The sequence below is a fragment of the Bos indicus x Bos taurus genome, chromosome 25, assembly GCF_003369695.1.
Source record: "Bos indicus x Bos taurus breed Angus x Brahman F1 hybrid chromosome 25, Bos_hybrid_MaternalHap_v2.0, whole genome shotgun sequence".
NCBI classification, from domain to species: Eukaryota; Metazoa; Chordata; class Mammalia; order Artiodactyla; family Bovidae; genus Bos; species Bos indicus x Bos taurus.
Window position 1 is genome coordinate 17,261,666 of NC_040100.1, and position 23,607 is coordinate 17,285,272.

Below are 23,607 nucleotides of genomic sequence, written 5' to 3' on the forward strand. Positions count from 1 at the left end.
AGGGTTCCATACGCTATAAATCAAAGGCCTTTCACAAAGAGGCTCCTCTGTTGCCATCTTCGTCATCATTACCTCCTGCTGGGACACGGGTAATAGCCTGCTAATTGGTCTGCCTGCTTCCTGTCTCTTGCTCCTTCATCCTCAGCTTCACATTGCCACCAGAGTTAATTTCCTACAAGAGCTGGATCTGGCCCCATCACATCCCTTTGTGAAATCCTTCATGTGTTTTTGCCGCCTATAGTTCCTTAAAGTATGGGTTCTGGGCCTCCTGCACCAGAAAAGCTGGGCAGGCACATGAAATGCAGGCGTCCTAGGTCCCAGGGGGGCCGTATTTTGGGGGCTCTGAAAGCAGAGCCTGAGACAAGGATTTGAGTGCAGGTAGCTTATGGGCAGCTGCTCCTTTGAGGGAGAGTCAGGTAGGGCAGGTGAGACTGCAAAAAGGTTTTCGGGCTGGTCACTGCTGTGGGCAACTGGGGCTCCCTCCAGCTAGGACACTGTAAGCAACCTGCAGAAAGAATCTCAGAAATGTCCCTCCAAAGGTGGGGGGTTGGACATTTATCCACTGACCCCCTTCCCTGCGGTTGACGGCTGCCCCAGGGGGCACTGATGCCCCGCCACGTCCACAGGCTGAGCCCTCTGGTGGCTTTGGGGAAAGGACCCAAGCAGCAAGGCTGAGAGCCTGGAGGCACTGGGGGTGGTGCCCAGTTGGCATGCCCAGAAACTGTCTCAACTCACTGTGGCTGCAATCAGAGGGGAGCCCAGAGGATGCAGTGTGGGCACTTCACTTGTGACGGATAATCTGGATGGTTTCTTTGCACACAGAAGCTGAAGGATGACAGGCACGTGAGATGAACTCTGAACCCCTGGTAACCACCTGAAGTGCGGGAGACCTGGGTTCGATCCTGGGTTGGGAAGATCACCCGGAGAAGGGAAAGGCTACCCACTCCAGCATTCTGGCCTGGAGAATTCCGTGGACTGTATAGTCCATGGGTCGCAAAGAGTCAGACACAACTGAGCGACTTTCACTTTCAGCATGACACAAAATGACCTTCACAAGAGGGTCCCTGCCTGGTCTTCTCTCTCCCCCTCTCCTCACACGTGTGCCCCACATCAGGCAACAACGCTTCACACTTAAAATCGAACCACACCTTCTACTACTGCCCTATTTGGTCATTCTTTTTTACACAAAAACAGTTTTAATAAACAGCTTTCTTGAGGAATGTAATACCTACCTCATACAGTAAACTGGATATATTTAAAGTGTACAACTTAACGGATAAAGAAGATGTGCTAGAAGTATATATATAATGGAATATTAGTCATAAAAAAAGAATGAAGTAATGCCATTTGCAGCAACATGGATGAACCTAGAGAATATTATACAAAGTGAAGTAAGACAGAGAAAGACAAATATCATATGATATCACCTACATGTGGAATCTAAAAAAAAGAACACATGAACTTATTTGCAAAACAGAAACAGACCCATAGACAGAGAAGACAAACTTACATTTACCAAATGGGAAAGGAGCGATGGAAGGATAAATTCAGAGCTTGAGATTAGCACATACACACAACTATATATAAAATAGATAACCAACAAGGATCTACTTAAAGCACAGAGGACTACATTCAATATTTTGTAATAACCTATAAGTGAAAAGAATCTGTAAAAGGGTATAACATATATAATCTTTTATATGTATATATGTATATATATATATTTGAACCACTGTGCTTTACATCTGAAACTAAAACAACACTGTAAATCAACTATACTTCAATTAAAAATAAATAGTAAAGCATACAACTTAGGCAGCAAGGAGACCAAACCAGTCAATCCTAAAGGAAACCAACCCTGAATATTCATTGGAAGGACTGATGCTGAAGCTGAAGCTCCAATACTTTGGCCACCTGATGCGAAGAGCTGACTCACTGGAAAAGACCCGGATGCCGGGAAAGACAAAGGGCAGGAGGAGAAGGGGCAACAGAGGATGAGATGGTTGGATGGCTTCATCGACTTCATAGACATAAGTTTCAGCAAGATCCGGGAGATAGTGAAGGACAGGGAAGCCTGGAGCACTGCAGTCCATGGGGTCGCGAAGAGTCGGACACAACTTAGCAGCTGAACAACAAATACAACTTGAGTTTTAACACATATACAGCCACGATCATTACCTGAAGGCTTCCTCATACCCCTTCGTAATCCCTCCCACCCCACCCCTAGGCAACCACCCACCAGCCTTCTGTCACTACAGATTAGTTTGCATTTTCTAGAATTTTTATACAAAAGGACTCACACACTATGACCTCCATGGGGCCTGGGGGTCTGGTTTCTTTCCCCCAGCATAATATCTCCGAGATTCATCCATGTTGCCAACGTGAAGAGTTTTATACCTTCTTATTGCTGAGGAGCAGCAGTCTATTCTGGGGTACCCCACAGTCTGTCTGTCCATCCACCTTCACAGCAGACTCTGGGAGGCTGCACCTCCCTCAGTCAGCCTTTGCCTCCTCCCCTCCGCATGAACCCACCCTGCCAAGGCTGCCAGTAACTGGGATGATAACAATCATCCTTGTTGTCTGGATGATTCCGATTGATTCTTGTCCTGGTCTATCACTCACAGGGCCCTCCTTCCACTCCCAAGGGTGCCCTGGTTTGGACAACCCGTCTTAGGGTCCAGCAGGTGACCAGACACACTGGGAAGTTCTCAGTCCTTAGGTCATCCCCCTGCTTCCTGTTCTCACAGCAGCCCAGGCTCCCTGCTGCTCCTTGACTGGCTGGGCAGGTCCCGGCCTCCTGATTTTCCTGTGTTGTCTCACTAGGTGGTCCCACTCAGGCCCAAGGCCCTAAATTTCATCCTCGCGTTGGTGACTCCCAACTACTTAATTTATCTTACTGGAGTATAGTTGATTTACAACGTTGTATTGGTTTCAGGTGTACAGCAAAGTGATTCACTTATATATGTATATATCTTTTCCAGATTCTTTTGCATTATGTTTTATTGCAAAATAGTAAATATAGTTCTCTGTGCTATACAGTGGGTCCTTGTTGTTTATCCATGTTATATATAGCAGTTTGTACCTGTTAATCCCAAACTCCTAATTCATCCTTTCCCACTCCCTTTCCCCTTTGGTAACCACAAGTTTGTTCTCTATGTTCATCAGTCTGTTTCTGTTTGATGAATAAATGCATTTGTATCACTTTTTAGATTCCACGTAAGTGATACCATATGATGTTTGTCTTTCTCTTGACTTTACTTTGGGCTTCCCCAGTGGCTCAGCAATAAAGAATCCGCCTGCACTGCAGGAGACGTGGAGACATGGGTTCGATCGCTGAGTTGGGAAGATCCCTTGGAGGAGGAAATGGCAATCCACTCCAATAATTTTGCCCAGAAAATCCCATGGACAGAGGAGCCTGGGCGCTACAGCCCATGGGATCACAAAAGAGTCAGTCATGACTAAGCGAGTAAAGCACAACAAAGGTTTCACTTCACTTAGTATGATAATCTCTAAGTCCATCCATATGGCTGCAAACAGCATTATTTCATTCTTTTTATGGCTGAGTAGTATTCCCTTGTGAGTGTGGTGGTTTAGTTGCTAAGTCGTGTCAGACTCCTGTGACCCCATGGACTGTAGCCTGTCAGGCTCCTCTGTTCATGGAATTATTCAGGTAAGAACACTGGAGTGGGTTGCCATTGTGTGTGTGTGTGTGTGTATATGACATATATATCATTTGATATATATATGACATATATATATATGGATGTGAGAGTTGGACTGTGAAGAAGGCTGAGCGCTGAAGAATTGATGCTTTTGAACTGTGGTGTTGAAGACTCTTGAGAGTCCCTTGGACTGCAAGGAGATCCAACCAGTCCATCCTAAAGGAGATCAGCCCTGGGATTTCTTTGGAAGGAATGATGATAAAGCTGAAACTCCAGTACTTTGGCCACCTCATGCAAAGAGTTGACTCATTGGAAAAGACTCTGATGCTGGGAGGGATTGGGGGCAAGAGGAGAAGGGGACAACAGAGGATAAGATGGCTGGATGGCATCACTGACTTGATGGACATGAGTCTGAGTGAACTCCAGGAGTTGGTGAGGGACAGGGAGGCCTGGCGTGCTGCGATTCATGGGGTCGCAAAGAGTCGGACACGACTGAGCAACTGATCTGATCTGATATATATATATATATTTTTAAATCCAGTCTCTGTCAATGGACATGTAGGTTGCTTCCGTGTCTTGGCTAATGTAAACAGTGCTGTTTGGACACTGGACTCCTGACTGTTCTAATCTCCAATTCTGGCCTCTCTATCCGACCCCAGTGACCACGTGACTACTCCTCCTGCATATCTAACAAGCATCTCAAACCTTAACATGCCCCGAACAGAAAGATCAGTTTACTTTTCCCAAACCTCATCTTCATCCATCTTAAAAATGGTTCCTTCATTCAACCAACTGCCCCAGACCTAGGAGTCCTTGAGCCCTCTTGCTCTTTCACACACACATCCAATCCATCAGAAGCTCCCATGGCTCCACCTCCCAAAGCCCTCCCTAATCTGACCTCTTCTTCCCGGGTGGCCACTGCCTCCTAGCCCGGGCCACCACCATCTCTCCCAGAGACAACAACTGTAGCCTCCTAATTGGTCTCTGTGTTTCCACTCTGCACTGTCACACACCCGCCCCCAACCCACCCCAGCACACACATTTCATTTTCTGCAGCCAGTCCTTCTTAAAAAGCAACTTAAATCACTAGGGGATTCCGTAGTGGTCCAGTGGTTAGGACTCTGCACTTCCACTGCAGGGGTCCCGGGTTCAATTCCTGGTCAGGGATCTAGGATTCCACAGGCTGTGTGGTATGTCCAGAAAACAGAACAAAACAGCAACGACAAAAACAAATCAGATCATGGCAGCCGCTGCTTAAAACCACGCCACGATTTCCTATCACTCTGAGAATAAATGCCAGCTCCCTTCAGGAGTCAACATAGCCTGTGTGATCTGGTCCCATGATGACCTCTCTCTCCCCTTCCTTTCCTCCTCCCAACACACGACTCCAATTGCTGCTCCGTGATTCTGTGGAGCTCAAGGCCACCTCGGGACCTGGGCAACTGTCTGGCACATTCTGTCCCAGAGACCTGCAAGGCTGGCTCCTCCTTGTCTTCAAAGAGATGTTGCTGCTCTCCCTAAAGCAGGCCCCACCCCATCCAATCCCCTTTCTAGCCCATGGTCCTGTATTATTTTCTTCCTGTCTGTGACATGGTCTTGTTCATCAGCTTTCTAATTTATTTATTGTCTCCCCCACTCAAAGTTAGGGTTGCCCTGATGGCTCAAGTGGTAAAAAAAAAAATCTGCCTGCAAGCCAGGAGACCGAGCTTGATCCCTAGGTCAGGAAGATCCTTGCAGGAGGAAATGGCAACTCACTCCAGTATTCTTGCCTGGGAAATCCCATGGGCAGAGGAGCCTGGTGCCAAACAGTCCATGGGGTTGCAAAGAGTTGGCCATGACTGAGCATGCCACACACACTCAAACTTAAGCTCCAGGGCTTCCCTGGTGGCTCAGTGGTAAAGAATCCGCCTGCCAATGCAGGAGACATGGGCTCAATCCCTGACCCAGGAAGACCCCACATATCGTGAAGCAACTAAGCCCGTATGCTACAACTACGGAGTCTGTGCTTTAGAGCCTGAGAGCTGCAACTCCTGAAGCCCACACACCCTTGAGCCCACTGACCACAACGACAGAAGCCACCACAACTAGAGAGGAGCCCCTGCTTGCCACAACTGGAGAAAAGCCCTCGCCGCAACGAAGACCACAATTAAAAAATAAATAAACCAGCTCTGAGACAGCAGAGGTGCTACCAGTCTCATCCAAGGGCCCAGCAAGCACCTGGCACACAGTTTTTGCTCGGCCATCATTTTGGAATTACAAACGAATCAACACAGCCACTCTTCTCCCCGGATAGCGCTGCTAACAATCCTCAGAGAACAAACCTGATCAGAAAAATGGCAGCCTGTTGGTTTCAACCCCAGACCGTGTTCCGTCTTGCTTTGCCTTCTGATCTACTCTTGGGATGTGAGATCGGAGACTCCCAGATGTGTCCATGTAGACTCATTTCCCCCCCTTTTGCCTTCCTGAAAGCCGGGCAGGGAAGCTCTAACTAAATTCGTAGCTCACTGAGCTACTGTTCTGAAGGTTTCCGGAGCAATTTGGGATGAGAACCGTTAGACAACAGGAACCCGGCTTCAATCGTCCAGTTGTGGGATGGCAGGCTGCTATTTGCTGCCTGTCAGAAAAGTCGATTCTCAGAGCACCCTTTTACACGTTTATATGGATGTGTTCTCTGTTTAGCGGAGGCGCAGAGCAAGCGCGTGCTGTGAATTAATCAGGAAATAGCTACTGGAGAAGGACAGCCCGGGCAGCTTCCAGTGAGTACTTCTGCAAAATTACCGCCGTGCAAACATCTGGAGAAGACACGCTGTCACTGAAAGAGGTGGGGGGAGGGGGTGGGGAGCACGCTTTTCAGTCCCACAGTCACGAGGTGGGTATCCTGGATCCCATCAGGAGATGCCTGGTCTCCACAATGGGCTCGCTGACCATCTGCGCACCATCTAGAGCCCCTCCTGATCTCAGCTCTCTCCAAGAAGCCTGGCCGAGGGACTTCCTTGGTGGTCCAAGGGTTATGAATCCACCTTGCAATGCAGGGGACGTGGGTTCAGTCCCTGGTTGGGGAGCTAAGCTCTTGCATGTCAAAACTAAGCCTGTGTGTTGCAACTACTGAGCTGATGGCCGCAACTAGGGAGCCTGTGGGCCACAACAAAAGTGAGGCAGTGAGGATCCTGCATGTCACAGCTAAGACCCAAGGCAGCCAAATAAATACATGAAATAAAAAGAAGCCTGGCTGAGTGGGAATAGAGAGGGGTGGCAGGCTGGGGCAGGCTGGGACCACCAGTGCTCACAGGACTGGACAGGTAGGAGAGAGAAGGTTAGGTTTGAGGCCAGCGGGAGTGGTGGGGGTCCTGGGGAACTGAGAGGCTCACACCCCCTGCCTGATGGTGTTTAAATCTGCCAAAGTTCCAACACCCTCCAGATCAAACAAGCCATATCTGTAGGTGAATCTGACCCAAGCAACACCAGGGTGGGATCCTGGGTGGGGAACAGCATCTGGGGATGCCAAGTGTGAAACATGAAAGGCCACACACATTGTCCCATGCTGTCCTTCAAACAACTCCAGGGTGGACATTAGGGCCCATTGATAGATGAAGAAACTGAGGCTCAGCCTTCCCTGAGGTCACACAGCTGGTGCACAGAGAGCCACTCTCACTGGCACCCCAATCTCCTACTGCCATCTCTCTCTGGGTCAAGCCAGACCTGGAGAAGGCCTTGGTCTCGGTTGTGCCTGCCTGGCCGCTGGCAGAATCACTTGCTTTGGGTGCACTCTAAGCTCCTACTTCTATTTTTCAATTAGTCCTCATGGACCAAGAGTCTCACACTCCCATCCTGACTCCTCCTCACTCCCCAGAGGCAATCGAAGTGGGTGCTGGCGGGGGTGGGGGGGCATGCCCATGCTCCCGTCCTTGCAGACTTTTCCTACGTATTTATGTACATATTGATGCAACCGTCACAGCTCAAGCACGTGGTCGGAAGCCATCTGAGATACACTTCTGAGGCGTGGGGAAGACGGGGTTGAGATTTTGCAGGTCTGTACTCGTCGGCACCCCCGCAGTGAAGCTCTGGATGAAGGGTGCCTTTGGGAATAAATCCAGGGGAAAATTCTCTTGCTGCTAAAGAACGAGCCTGCTTCCTCCTTCCAACCAGAGGGCTCTAGTCCTATTTCCTCCTTTGCCTTGGCTTCCAAGAATTCCAGGTGAAATTCCATTCTGCGGATGACCTTACCCTCGAGAATCATTTGTGTGTGTGTGTGTGTGTGTGTGTGTACTTGTGTGTGTGTGTACTTGTCCCTTGGTGCTCACATTTTCTTCCTCGTTTAACTAGAGTTATTGCTATGCCCTTTGTTGACGCTGCCTCAAACCCCTTTTGCAATGCATTTTCAAAAGGACACTGAAACTCTGTGACTGGCACGTGGTGGAGGGGAGCACCATTTCTTGTCCAAAAAAGGGCTTTACCCTTCTTTCCAGCTGCCCAGAACCAATCACGCTGGGACTGTAATGCATTTGAACCCAACAATATTAATATCATTTTGATCTAAGTGATTGAATTGACTCGGTAAGGCCACATCCCTCCTTGGCCCTGGGGTCGAATGACATGTCTCTTCCAATGAGCACACGAATTGCTCAGGGAAGATTGATGGCGGATTGGTTTCATCATGACAACAAGCCTAGCAGAGGCGGGGGCTCTTGTGCTCACAACACACTTTGCCTAGAGACTGATACCTGGCCCTGGGCACAGGCAGCAAAGCCGGAAGGAAATCATTTGGAGCAGAGCGTTGGCTAGGCCCACTTGCTGGATGCCAGGGAGGGTCCACTGCCGGGGTCCGCCACCTCTGGGATCTAATGCCTGATGATCTGAGGTGGAGCTGATGTTAATAATAATAGAAATAAAGTGCACAATACATGTAATGTGTTTGAATCATCCTGAAACCTAGCCCCACCCCCCGACCCCCAGTCTGTGGAAAAACTGTTTTCCAGGAAACTGGTCCCTGGTGCCAAAAAGGTTGGAGACTGCAGCTTTAAGGCAAAGCCTTCACTGGTATGGGGACACGAGTGGAGCCAAGCCAGCTGTGTGCCGTTGGACCTCACTCGTGCACAGCCCAGGCAGCCCCCCAGCCCAGCTGTTCTGTCTCCTGCTGGGCGCTCGGGCTGGCCCCGATGCACAGGGAGAAGACGAGCTTCCATCCTTCACTGCTCTCTTTGCCCAGGAGTGCTGGGTCCCGAACAGAAGGGGCCAAGGGGCTGAGGGATGATTGCGAGGCTTTCTGGGGATGGGGGCCTTTGGGGGGTGAGCCGCTGCCCCCTAGACAGCCATCATGCAGGCTTCAGGACCCAGCTCGGGAGCTGACTCCTCTGGGAAGCCCCCGGCCTTCCCCACCTGCCCCGCCTGCCTCCTTAGGTTGGGTCGAGGGTCCTCCTCTGGGCTCTCAGAGCTGAGTGTGCACTGGGACCCCCGCGCCAACGACCTTGTGGGCCCACGTGCCAACCTGTCCTCGCCTGGATGGAGGCCTTCGAGGACGGGGAAACGGGCCTATTACTATCTATCTTAAGACCGGGCTCTGAGAACTAAAGCTGCTCCCTCCTGGAGCACCTGAACTAGAATGCTTTATTGGGGATGAGATCTCAATGACCCTTCGTCTGTCCCTTGGGAGGAAGACCAATGAAAACCCTTCTTTGTGACACAGTAACTTGATGAAGATGGTGGGGCATGTGACACATTACAAGCTGCAGATAACCTACTACAAGCCAGGCTGGGAGCCAATGACTGACCCCTTCCCCCGCCCCCGCCCAAAGTCACAGAGGAGGAAGGACGGGGATGGGATGTGACAGACGGGGTCACTAACTGGAGGCCCTGTGGCTGACCCTGGGCTGGTTCGGCCCACAGAGGAGTTAAATGTTCAGAACCAGCTGATGCTGTCCAAAAACTGAGAGCGTTCACATAACAATGTGCATTTTTGGCTTCTCTTAAAAATTTAGGCCATCTGGCAGGATGGAGCCAGGGCAGGGATAGCTGCCCTAGGCAGGTCCTGGCTCACCGGGGACCACAGTGCCCCTCTATTAAAAGGCAGGGCCAGGTGATGGGCACCAGACTGCCTGGGAGTCATGTGACCACCAGCAAGCTGTTCTGCGCCTCAGTTTCCCCATCTGTAGGATAGAGCTGACCACCATAGTACTCATCTCACTGCAGTTTGGAATAAATGAGCTGATGTATGTAAAGTCCTTTGAATGCCGCCTGGCACATTATACATGCTCAAGAAGCTGCCATCTTTGTCTTGTACCCAACCTACTGCCTGGACGGCTATACCCGCTGACACTGGCTGCTCAGGGGTAGGGTGGCCAGAGACCCCCTGCTTCCCTAAGGCTGGGTGCAGTGACCCCTGTTCCTGCCGCAGGTTGGCAGCAGGTTCAGGAGAACCCCATTCGTTCTAGGATGGGGCCTAGAATTACTCTCGCTAACTTAGGTCAATACTCCTTGAGTTGGGATTAATAGATACATACTACTATATAAGGGCTTCTCTGATAGCTCAGTTGGTAAAGAATCTTCCTGCAATGCAGGAGACCCTGATTCGATTCCTGGGTTGGGAAGAATCTGATGGAGAAGGGATAGGCTACCCACTCCAGTATTCTTGGGCTGCCCTTGTGGCTCAGCTGGTAAAGAATAGGCCTGTAAGGTGGGAGACTTGGGTTCAATCCTTTGGTTGGGAAGATCCCCTGGAGAAAGGAGAGGCTACCCACTCCAGTATTCTGGCCTGGAGAATTCCATGGACTGTATAGCCCAGGGGGTCCCAAAGAGTCAAGACACATCTTTCAGTTTCACATAAAATAGATAACCAACAATGACCTTCTGTTGGTTATGGGTAATGATACTCGATATTTTGCAATAACCTTTAAGGGGAAAGAATGTGAAAAGGAATCTATCTATTTATCTATCTATATGTGTGTGTGTGCATATATGTATGGATATATGTATGTATCCATATACATGTGTGTGTATTCAGTCACTCAGTCGTGTCCGACTCTTTGCAAACCCAAGGACTCCAGCCCACCAGGCTCCTCTGTCCATGAAAATTTCCAGGCAAGAATCTTGGAGCGGGTTGCCATTTCCTACTCCAGGGGATCTTCCGGAGCCAGCAATCAGACCCAAGTCTCTGTGTCTCCTGAATTGGCAGATTCTTTACCACTAGTACCACTTGGGAAGCCCATCTATATATACTCATACATAATACATACACACACACACATATATATTAATACATAACTGAATCACTTTGTTGTACACCTGAAATGAACACAATATTGTAAATCAACTATATTTTAATTAAAAAAAAAAAAGACTCCCCTTGATCTGGGCTCGGGCCCTAGCTGGCAATTCTTACAGTTTTATCCAACCCAGCATGGACCACATGGGGGCCTCTCAGGATCCTGGCCTGTGTGACACACAAAAGAGGAAAGCGGGGCTCCTCTCCTTGAGGAGTTCACAAAAGCCTGAATAATTAGGGGTCACAGACTCAAATGCTTACAGTACCGCCAACGTGGGGGGATGGGAACCGGGGAGCACCTGCCTACAAGTCTAGAGGCTGCAGGAGTCACTGGGCTCCAGCGGACACTACAGAGGGAATACCACCACTCATCAGAAGCCAGCTTTCCACGTTGTCAAATGTTTCACAAGCTGTGCAACGTTGTGAGCGCCAAATGGAACACGCCTGCAGGATACATTTGGCCAGGGGCACCTGTTTGTCCGCGACATGGGAGGCTCAGGAAACTGACGGATACCCTAGGGAAGCACGAAATCTGGTGCCCAGAAGGGGTGGCTGAGACCATCAGCAGGGGCCTGGGGCAGGCTGGGGGTGTGCGGGAGGCTGGTGGGTGAAGAGGGACTTAAGTAGAACTTTGAAGTTTCCAAAGACAAGGTTTGTAATAAGAGTGGCTATGCATTCCACGTGCTGGGCAGGGCAGGAGCAAAGTCACAGAGGAGAGAAGAGTTCCCCGGGGACCAGAGGGGATGGAGTTTCCGTAAGGATGGACGCACCAGAGAGCCGGTTTTCTGAGAGTGGAGGAGGCACATTTGCGCAGGGCCCACGGAAACATGTCAAGTGGGAGGGGTGGTGTGGTGTCAGGACCACGGTGCCACTGTGTCGGGGACACGCATGAGAGTGATGGCAACTGCCGCGCCCCAACTCAGCTCCACCAAAGCTCCCAGGAGTGGATGTGACCTGATGTCACCAGATCTTCTAGTTAAAGGTCCCTATTTTTCATGGAAACTCACCAATTTTTAAATGTTAGTAATTAAAAAAAAAAAAAGCAGAGACATTACTTTACCAACAAAGGTCCGTCCAGTCAAAGCTATGGTTTTTCCAGTAGTCACCTAGGGATGTGAAAGTTGGACCATAAAGAAGGCTGAGCACCAAAGAATTGATGCTTTTCAACTGTGGTGTTGGGGAAGACTCTTGACAGTCCCCTGGACAGCAAGGAGATCAAACCAGTCAATCTTAAAGGAAATCAATCCTGAAGATCCATTGAAAGGACTGATGCTGAAGCTGAAGCTCCAATCCTTTGACCACCTGATGCAAAGAACTGACTCATTGGAAAAGACCCTAATGCTGGGAAAGATTGAAAACAGGAAGAGAAGGTGATGACAGAGGATGAGATGGTTGGATGGCATCACCAACTTGATGGACATGAGTTTGAAGAAAGCGCTGGGAGTTGGTGATGGACAGGGAAGCCTAACATGCTGCAGTCCATGGGGTTGCAAAGAGTCAGAGATGACTGAGTGAACTGAACTGAACTGAATTGATTCAAAGAACTTTGGGGACTTCCCTGGTGGTCCTGTGGGCTTCCCTGATAGCTCAGTTGGTAAAGAATTAGCCTGCAATGCAAGAGACCCCAGTTTGATTCCTGGGTCAGGAGGATCCCCTGGAGAAGGGATAGGCTACCCCCTCCAGTATTCTTGGGCTTCCCTTGTGGCTCAGCTGGTAAAGAATCTGCCTGCAATGTGGGAGACCTGGGTTTGATCCCTGAGTTTGGAAGATCCCCTGGAGAAGGGAAAGGCTACCCACTCCAGTATTGTGGCCTGGAGAATTCCGTGGACTGTATAGTCCACGGGTCACAAAGAATCGGATATGACTGAGGGACTTTCACTTTCACTGGTGGTCCTGTGGTTGAGAGTCTGCATTCCAACGCAGGGGATGTGGGTTTAATCCCTGGTCGATCCCACATGCTGCAGGGCAACTAAGCCTGCATACTACAGCTGGAGAGAAGCCCAAGCGCCTCAACTCAGACTCAATGCATCCAAATAAATAAATAATTTAAAACACACACACACACACACACATAAAACCCAAAGAATTTTGAAAACACAGTGTAAGCCAGCTGCAATCTGTGAGCTGCCTTCGGTCCACCGGGGCACAGCCTCTTCCCAGGATGTCTGGGGCAGCACATGCTGGCCGGGGACTGTGGTCACTCCCCTGAAGCATTCTGTAGCAGCTAGGCCCTCAGCTCATCCCTCGCCACTGTCCTGGCCCCACCGAACTGTGGTTTACAGGGGTCCCCCTGGCCCACCTGCCTGGGCAAGAGCTCACAGGGGCAGACAGCATGTCTGATTCCTGGCCCCAGCACAACGTCTGGGGCAATCGATATGGCTCTGCCGATGAGACAGAGGGACCGAGCAGATGAGTGAGCCGAGCGAGAGATGGAGGAGACAGCAGGCAGCAGGGGAAGGAGGAGTTGGACTTGGAAGGAGGCAGATTAGGGCAGTGGAAACGGTAGGACCTAAAGATGACTGGCAGGGAGGGGCACAGGGGGAGCGGAGGATTCAAAGGTGGGAGTCAAGTGCTGCTGCAGACAGCAAAAGGAAGCAGAGCCTGGAGTGGGGCTGAGGGGTCTGGGGTTGGGGTACCAAAGCAAGGGCTTCAGTACACGGCCGGGCAGAAATGCTGAAGAAAAGCATCTCGTGGCCAGGAGAGAAGCTTGGTTCAGAAATTAAGCCTTGGGGTAGGTTTAGATCTGGGAGCTGATGAGTATGTTCACTGGCAGGTGACTTCCACGATCTTAGAGGGAAAGAAAAGGACCTAGTCTGGGTCTCATTTTGTACTTTCCCTGGTGATTTTCCCTCCTTAGCCAGCACCTCAATTTTTCATTGGGAATCCACCCTTCCCTTGACCTTACTTCATGTGGATAATGTAGGCCTCGCTCCAACTCGCAACCCAGGCCTGGCCAGGGGGCCATAGACCTGGGGCTTTCTGCAAGCACTCCTGAAATCAAGAGCAATGTCAACGGGGCTACCACTTGGAACCGGAGAATGATGCCAACACAGAGGGAGGAGATTCCTGATGGCATCATGTGAACTCCTGGATCCTGCCATGCCTGAAGGCGGCCAACTCATACTGTCCTATAACATGGGCCAAAGAACGCCTTTTTGTCCTTAAGCTGGATTTAATTGGGTTTTCTTGTCTTTTGTTACCAAAAGAATCCTGGCTGATAACACTAGTGTTGGGACTGAGAATTTTAATCAACAGATTCAGCTACTAAGTCAGTCCTGGCCAAGGCAGGCAGGAAGTGGGAAAGGAGAGCTCTACCCTCTAGGGGGTCTGGGATTTGTCTTGCTGCCCTAGGCTGGCCCCTGCACATGGGTGAACAGCCCTCTCTGCTTAGACATCTGTCTGGTCCCAGAAGCAGCTCGTCCCCTGGTCTGTGCAGTACAGAGATACAGGCCTCAGCTTCTACCCCTGTTCTGCATCTGAATTCCAACCTTCTGGTTGGAGCCTGAACACCTTGTGGGGCCCCCTCTCTCAAGGTGGAATTCTCTGCTCACCTCTCTGTCCTCTGCTGGCTGGGGGCCTGCTTCAAACCTGAGCCTCCTGGACCTCTCAAGGTGACCATGCCTTACCTTCCCGAGCATGGACTCTGCACACAGGCTTTAGAGGCTGCAGCTCACCCACCAGACAGCACCCTCTAGCAGTTGACAGTGGCCCAGACCAAGCCCAAGGTCAACACCTAAGGAAGGCTCTTTCGCATCTGGGTCAGTGCCCTTCCTCCCAGCCACCCTATTAAGATGCCATCATGGTCCCCAAGGGCTTCCCAGATGGCACTAGTGGTAAAGAACCCGCCCGCCAATGCAGGAGACTTAAGAGATGCAGGTTCAATCCCTGGGTCGGGAAGATTCCCTGGAGAAGGGCATGGCAACCCACTCCTGTATTTTGCCTGAAGAATCTCATGGGCAGAGGAGTCTGGTGGGCTACAGTCCATGGGGTTGCAAGAAGTCAGACATGATGAAGTGACTTAGTGTGCACACACACGAATGCTCGCCAGGCCTGAGGGTGCTCCCCAGGCCAGAGGTGCCCAGACCCTACCATGTGGTGGAGCCATCAGGCTACACTGACTCAGTTGCCCAAACGAAGGTCACATCTTTGACTTCAAAGCCATTGCCATGTTTGGCCTTGGTTTGTATCCTGATCCAAACGAATCAACTGTTGGGACTTCCTTGGTGTCCAGTGGTTAAGACTCCACCGTTCTACTGCCCTGGTGGCTCAGGTGGTAAAGAATCCGCCTGCAATGCAGGACACCTGGGTTTGATACCTGCATCAGGAAGAATGCCCTAGAGAAGAGAACGGCTATACCAACTCCAGTATTCTTGCCTGGAGAATTCCACGGACAGAGGAACCTGACAGGCTATAGTCCTTGGGGCTGCAAAGAGTCAGACATGCCTGAGCGACTAAGACTCTTCCACTGCAGGGGCTGAGGGTTCAATCCCTGGTCAGGGAACTAAGATCCTGCATGCCACATGGTGTGGCCAAATTAACTATTAAAAATTAGGCAGTTAGGGATATTTGAATGTGGACTGGGTACTGAAGCATAATAATGAATGATTGTCAGATATGATAGCAGCATCGGGATGATATAAAAACAAACTTCTTATCTGTTAGAGATGCACGCAAAAAATTATGAGTGAAATGATATGATACCTACAATTTCTTTTTAAATGTTAGGGGAAGAGAGGAAACAAAAATGGCAGAATGTAGATAACTATTGAAGCTGGAGAAGGGTACATAGGTTGTTAATGAACTAATCTCTTCACTTGCGTTCATTTGAAAGTCCATCCCTACCCCACCATGAAAGGCCTTTCTGAAAATACAAATATTGCCCTGGGATGAATTGAATCTATCCATGGTGCATTCCCGGAGAAGGCAATGGCACCCCACTCCAGTAATCTTGCCTGGAAAATCCCATGGACGGAGGAGCCTGGTAGGCTGCAGTCCATGGGGTCGTTAAGAGTCGGACACGACTGAGCGACTTCTCTTTCAGTTTTCGCTTTCATGCATTGGAGATGGAAATGGCAACCCACTCCGGTGTTCTTGCCTGGAGAATCCCAGGGATGGGGGAGCCTGGTGGGCTGCCGTCTATGGGGTCGCACAGAGTCGGACACGACTGAAGCAACTTAGCAGCAGCAGCAGTATGGTGCATTCCAGAAGCACTGAGACCCTCATCCAAGCCACCAAGCTAGACTGTGGAGGCCCCAAAACGCCTCTTCTTGGGGCTCCCCCTTCTCTCTGACCCCTTCTCCAAAAAGCATCCAGAATGATCTTTTAAATTCCTCAATCAGATTGTGTCACCCTTTGCCCCAAACCCTCCCATAATGATACCAAGAGCTGATCTTTGTATAGAGTTCATGAAGGCCAGGAATCATGAGCACTTCATATGTCTTAACTGAACAATAATCACCCCCCATTTTACAGATGAGGAAACTGAGTCAGAGAGGTGCAGAACAACAGCCCCAAGGTCACAGAGCTAGGACGAGGAGGAGCCAGGGTTTGCCCCAGCCAAGCTGGCTCTGACCCTCTCCCTATTCTGCCTTCAGACCAGTGAGGTCTACATGACCTGGTTCCCACCCACCCCTGAGCCAGGGTTTGCCCCAGCCAAGCTGGCTCTGACCCTCTCCCTATTCTGCCTTCAGACCAGTGAGGTCTACATGACCTGGTTCCCACCCACCCCTGAGCCAGGGTTTGCCCCAGCCAAGCTGGCTCTGACCCTCTCCCTATTCTGCCTTCAGACCAGTGAGGTCTACATGACCTGGTTCCCACCCACCCCTGAGCCAGGGTTTGCCCCAGCCAAGCTGGCTCTGACCCTCTCCCTATTCTGCCTTCAGACCAGTGAGGTCTACATGACCTGGTTCCCACCCACCCCTGAGCCAGGGTTTGCCCCAGCCAAGCTGGCTCTGACCCTCTCCCTATTCTGCCTTCAGACCAGTGAGGTCTACATGACCTGGTTCCCACCCACCCCTGAGCCAGGGTTTGCCCCAGCCAAGCTGACTCTGACCCTCTCCCTATTCTGCCTTCAGACCAGTGAGGTCTACATGACCTGGTTCCCACCCACCTCTGGGGCCTCCCCTTACACTCTCCTTTGTTCACCAGCTCAGCCTCTGCCTAAACTGGCTGTTCCTGCCTCAGAGCCTTTATTCTTGCTATGCCCCCTGCCAAGAATTCCCTTCCCACTTACGTCCCCACGGCTACTCCTTCTCAACATTCAGGTCAGGGATGCCTTTGATCACCTGTCCAGCGCGGCTCTGCTTCATTCTCCCCTTGTCCCTCTCTGGTTGCCAGATGTCATCATCTTCAGAACACTTAGCATTACTGGAGATGACACTAGTCATTTGTGCCCTCGTTTCTTGTTCCCTTCCTCATGAGAAGGGAGAGGACTGTATGAACAGGGTCTTGTCTGTTTGTTCAACACGGCTCCCTGAGCACCAAGACTTGTGTGGTCCAATACATGGTCACCAGCCACATGTGGCACTTACAGTAGTATTAAAATGAAATATATTGTAAAATGGTGGTCTGTAAGTTACAGGAGCCACAATTCAAGGTCTCAGTGGCCACCTGGGGCTGAGAACTTGAATTGTTCTCACTGGACAGGGCAGAGAGAACATGTTAAGATCACTGCAGAAAGTTCTATTGGGCAGTACTGGCCTGGTTGACCACGACAAGTCACAGAAACATACCACTGTCACTCACTCATTCATTCATTCAAAAGCTATTTAATTAGCACCATTTCCATGTGTAACATATACCACTGGGTCCTGCTTCTCTTGCTGGTGTGACCAGGCTGGAGGCAGAACCTGTGTGGTGATGCTGTTGGCAAAAATGGTGACGACCTGCCTGTTTTCACTCAAGGGTGGTACCACGTAGCAGATTAATATGCTTGTTATTAATATATAGGAAAACAGATGGACTGTGGGGAACGGCTGAAAGTCCACTTTTTGGATGAGTTATAACATCCTAGGGGAGACTATTGATTCTTTTCTCCTAGCAGATGCTGCTCTGCAGGGGAAGCCGTGCAGAGAAAAACCGCAGGGAAACCCACAGACCCCATCTTCCCATCCCACCTCGGCCCCTTACTCCTCACTAGCGGGGCCAGTCATTTAATCTGGGGAAGCATCACAAAATGTGAAAACCTATTATCACGTCCTCTTCCTGAGCCCAAGACAAACCTCGGTGATCAATCACATGCACTAATCAATCCTGGATGCACCAGGAGGAAAGTTCCAGATCCTTCTCAACAGCACTCCAGGCAGGCATTCCCAAGCAGAGCCAACAAAAGAAACGCCAGTCTATTTGCTCCCTGGGATCTCTTTATTCTAAGTCCCAGCTTCATCTACAAGGTGGGGCCTGACAACGTCCACGTGTAGGATGGGTAGGAGGTTAATTGAGATGATGCATTTCATCATCAGGCATCAAATGTTTACCGAGTAGGCTTCCCTGGTGGCTCAGTTGTAAAGAATCCGCGTGTCAATACAGGAGGCACGGGTTTGATCCCTGATCCAGGAAGATCCCACATGCTGTGGAGCAACTAAATCCCGAGCACCACAACTACTGAGCCTGTGCTCTAGGAGCCCGGGAGCCGCAACGACGGAAACCCATGAGCCCCAAAGCCCGTGCTCTGCATCAAGAGAAGCCACTGTGATGAGAAGCCAGTGACCCCAGCTAGAGAGTAGACCCCACTCGCGGCAACTAGGGAAAACCTGTGCAGCAACGAGGACCCAGCAGAGTCAAAAATAAATAAATAAGTAAATAAAATTATTTAAGAAAAAAATGTTTATGGAGCCCCTACTCGGGGCCTCACGCCTGCCCGATGTGCGCTGTGCTGGGTAAAACAGCAGCCATGATGAGTACCCACATCTGCGGGCTGCCCTGTGCGGCTGCGTGAACCGATGCTGGCTTCCGAGTCCTTACCCTGCCCGGAAGACCTCTACTCCCGGCCGGCTCCGAATCCCCGCATTACCTAACGAGGGTGAAGGAGCCCATCCAAGTTGGCCCAAGGATTTAAACAGGCAGCAGATCTTCCAATAAGAGACTCCTATTCTTCCAGCACCTTCTTTTCTTATGCTCTAAATAAGCCTTGGTTGGATTAGTGCCTCGCGTTGAACTTTGCTTCCTCAGATTCCCAGACACAAAACACCCGTCTTAACAAGCCGTGTCTACCGGGCTGAGCTATATTTCCTATAAACTCTCATTTTATCTCCTCTAAAACACACAGTAATAGCATTCTCTGGAGAATATTAAATCAAACCAACCTGCAGCTGCATTTGTTTGTGCTTTCTGCCCCCGGAAAATGCTGGCAACAGATGGGTGTGCGTTACGTAAGTGGTGGCCCTGCCGGCGCCTGTGGTCCCGCACGCGCTGCTCTGTGTCGGAACACCTGGAGTCTCTGATCCCCCCAGCCGCCGCCCCCGAGAGCGCCCGCCACAACGCCCGGACGTCCTGGCCCTCTTTTCTATTCTTGGCACACAGGGAAGGCCGAGTGCAGGTTAAGGAAGAAAGGCAGGCTGCGGCCAAAAGAGATGAAGCTTATCTCCTTTGTAATCCAGCACATCAAAATCCGCTTTTCTTGGCCTGAGCTGTATAGTCAATGACAGGGCCGGGCTACAGGGCACAGGCTTGAGCAGTCAGTGCTGTTTCATTACTCATTCCAGAAGATGCTGATGACCGCCTGCCAGGAAGTGTTGGGTGGCCGGGAGGACCCGGCCTGAGATGCTGGGAGCCCACTACTCGGGGCTGGGGCTCCCTTCCCAGCCTGGAGGACAGCCCCCTACACACCCTGGGTCAAAGCTGGCCATGGGGGTGGGGAGAGGAGCCTGGTAGGCCCACAGCAACCTCCTCACTTATCCAGTGGTTTGGACTGTTTCTCAAATTTAAACTTAAGGCATTTGTTTTTTTAAAAAACCATAAATCAGAGAAAGCTTTTTGTTACTTCACTGAGGAGTGTCGTGTGTCAACAAGAGCTGGCTGGGACTGTGTCTGCCACATTAGCACCTAGATCCCCAGAGCCTAGCAGATGTTTATCTGGGAGCTGGAGGGATGGCTCAGTGGTAAAGAATCCACCTGGAGATGTGGATTCCATCCCTGGAGGGAGAAGATCCCCTGTAGGATGAGATGGCAACCCACTCCAGTATTCTTGCCTGGAAAATCCCGTAGACAGAGGAGCCTGGAGGGGCTAGTCCCCGGGGTCACAAAGAGTCAGGCACAACTGAAGCAACTGAACACATGTGGAGGGCGGCTGGGTGAGTGGGTGGGTAGAGAACCAGCAGGAAGAGGTGCAGGAGGGGAGGGGAGGGCGGGAAGGAGGCACGAGGCTCGGGGTCTCCTGCTTGGCCTCTAACCTGCAGTGTGACCTGGGGAAGGCATCCTAACCTCTTCTGCTCTACGTCACTCGTCTGGATCTCAAGGAGGATGAGACAACTGCTTACAGGCTCTTAGGGGAATGAACTCATTCATTCATTAGCTAGCCATGTTCTTCTACTTGGAGTAGAACAGAGGTGAAGTCTCAGGCCCTGCTCGGAAGATGCCCCGGGTGATGGGGAGGCCGGTGCGCATCCTGGTCTAGGGTGATGGAACTAGTTCACGTGGTACAGAAGTGCACAAGGGTTGGGTCAGGTGAGCGCCTTGGAGAAAGTGAGGCCTGGGTCTTCCAGGAATATGAGGCATAGACAAGCACCTGGAGTTGAGTGAGACGGGAGGGGCCGGGGACTAAAGTTGTGCCTACAAGGAAGGCTGGTGGAGAGCCCCAAGAGCAGCTGGCACTCTGGAGCGGGGCGTGAACAAGGGGCAGGTGCTGAGAGAGAGGCAGGCCTGACACACGGGGATTAGGGGGCCCTGATGTCACACTCAGAGGTCTGACCTGGATTCTCTGGATCAAGGGAAGCCTTTGAAGTTTGAGCATTGGAAGGACTGATGCTGAAGCTGAAGCTCCAATACTTTGGCCACCTGATGCGAAGAGCTGACTCATTTGAAAAGACCCTGATGCTGGGAAAGATTGAAGGGAGGAGGAGAAGGGGACGACAGAGGATGAGATGGCTGGATGTCATCACTGACTCGATGGACGTGAGTTTGAGGAAGCTCCAGGAATTGGTGATGGACAGGGAAGGCTGGTGTGCCGCAGTCCATGGGGTCGCAAAGAGTCAGACACTACTGAGCGACTGAACTGACTGAAGTTGAGGGCTTGAAACCACAGTCATGATCAGACCTCCCAGGGGCTACTGGAGACAAACCAGAGGCCTGGGCCTGGGATCAGCGAGAGCGGTTAGGAGGCTATACTTTTCCACACCTCTTTTCGCCAAGCATCTGCCTCCACCTGGAGATGCTTTCCCTTGTCTGCCTAGCTCAGGGCTTCTCTTCCCACTAGAGCTCAGGTGTGCTCTCCCTTCATACCTTCCCTGACCTCTTCCAGCTCGAGGTGGACACCCTCCTCCTCGAGGGTGCAAGCTGGGAACAGCCAGCTCTGGCTCAAAGATGAATTTGGTTTGCACTATATGGTGGTTTCATCTTCCCAGGTAGCACGGTGGTAAAGAATCTGCCTGCCAATGCAGGAGACTCAGATTTGATCCCTGGGCTGGGAAGATCCCTCGGAGAAGGAAATGCAATCCGCTCCAGTATTCTTGCCTGGAAAATGGACAGAGGAGTCTGGTGGTCGCAAAGAGTGGGACATGACTGAGCACGCACCGATAGGGTAGTTTCAGCAGAATTTAAGTTAGCTACTGACATTTGCAAACAAAATAGCTCAACTCAGATTTCCAGCTCCCTGGGAATGTTCGGAAGATCTAGCAGCACTGGCTGGCATTGCTCCATAGCAAACATTAGTTAAAACTGAAAAATGGCCTGCCGTTTAACTGGGCCACGTGTTGGCCAGTCTGCTGCACTCCCCACCAGGCCCCAGTGTCTCCCTAACAATACTGAGGCTGAGAATTGGTCTCCATTTATCATCTCACTTATACTATTGATTCCCTTATAGCCACTTATAAAGGAAGGTAGAATAGTTCATGCCCCCTTTTCTATCAAAAGAAGGGAAACCATGTCCTGTCCCTCCTCACCAACTGAGTTCCCTGCAGAGTCCCTGAGGTTTCTATTTGAAACCCATGGCACTCTGGGTTCAGCTTGATCAAGGTCTTCATCACACTGTCTCATTCATCTACATCACTTGTCTGCCGGCTCTTAGACAGGGGATACCCCTTGTCTAAGGCATAGACCGTGTCTTTATATCAGTGTCTTCAGAATCGATCATGAAACCTGATGGTACCTAGGATGTGCTCAAGAACCAGTATTCAGTGAAGGAATAAATGCAAATGAATACATGGGAAATAGCTTAGAGAAAGCAAGAATGAGGACCTGGGTGGGGGTAGTGTTGTGAGGGTAGGAAGAAGGGGAGGGGCTCTGAAATCAGAGAGGCCCAAGAGCACAGACCTGAAGAATGGCTGTTTGGAGTGGGGAGCACACAGCAGGAGCACTGGCGCACCTCGGAACCGGCCGCACACACAGAATCTTGGGCCCGCCTTAGACTTGCTGGATTGTTGTTTTTCAGTCACCAAGTCATATCCGACTCTTTGTGACCCCATGGACTGTAGCACGCCAGGCCTCCCTTTCCCTCACTGTCTCTCGGACTTCACACAAGTTCATGTCCATTGAATCAGTGATGCCATCCAACCATCTCATTAGAACCTGTATTTAATCAAGATCCCAAGGGAGTCATTGCGGATTATGGTTTGAGAAGCGCTGGCAAAGCAAATGGGCCTGGAGTCCAATTGCGGGGGTTCAAATTCTCACTGTGACACTCACTGGCTGTGTGACTTGGGTCACGTGACAATCTCTCTATATGTCTGTTTCCTTATCTGTTAAAACGGAGCCTCAGTTCATGATTCTCCAGGTACCCCAGAGGGTGACCTGGTTCCACTTCCCCAACCTTCAGCAAAGGCTGTGCTCCTGGGGGGTGCTCTGACATGCCAAGTCAAAGTTCCCAGCAGGTGCTTGCTGCACCCAGGAGGAAGGGCAGTGGGGCCACCTGGTCCTCACGTTGCAGCTTGGGGAATGAGTCTGGTTACGGAAAACGCTACGTGCTGCCATCAGTCAAATGCTCAGTGAGGAACCGGAGCCTGTTACTTACACCATCAGCCGTCCAGTAATTCCAAACCTTGATCTTGGTTAGACCAAAGTCACGCAGCTGTCCCGTGTTGCGGATAACAAAAAAGAGCTGGAGCGGCGGGTGGAAGGGGCACGTCCACAGGGAAGGGTCTTTCTTGCCCTGAAATGCCAGCAAGAGAAGGACGTTGTTATGGTTAGCACATTTCTGCCTTACCCCACAGTAATCTTCCCAGTTTGGGCTCAGTCTGTAAAGAATCTGCCTGCAATGCAGGAGACGTGGGTTCAATCAGGGAGATCCCCTGGAGAAGGAAATGGCAACCCACTCCAGTATTCTTGCCTGGGAAATCCCCTGAATAGAGGCGCCTGGCAGGCTATAGTCCATGGGGTCGCAAAAGAGTCCAGACGCGCTGAGTGACTAAACCACCACCACCACCCAGTAAATGAGCAGTGACCATGGAAACCAGGGAAGGGATCAGGTGGGAAGCCAGCCGCCTCCTGTACATCATCCCGGGTGGGGTCTTAGATCTCACCCCATCTGGATCACTC

At 50.9% G+C, this 23,607-nt stretch overlaps 1 protein-coding gene and 1 non-coding gene across 4 annotated transcripts in view; one reads left to right on the forward strand and one right to left on the reverse strand.

Annotated features, from left to right (window-relative positions):
* The window catches only part of KIAA0556 (KIAA0556 ortholog), a 230,123-nt gene that overhangs the window by 47,399 nt on the left and 159,117 nt on the right, over positions 1 to 23,607 (reverse strand). For all 3 annotated transcript variants that reach the window (XM_027526515.1, XM_027526514.1, XM_027526513.1), the window contains one exon: positions 23,084 to 23,221. In XM_027526515.1, the coding sequence (XP_027382316.1) occupies positions 23,084 to 23,221 (138 nt within the window). The remainder of the gene's footprint in view (positions 1 to 23,083; positions 23,222 to 23,607) is intronic.
* TRNAG-UCC lies at positions 4,758 to 4,830 on the forward strand. The gene has a single exon. It is a non-coding gene; the product is annotated as a tRNA-Gly (tRNA).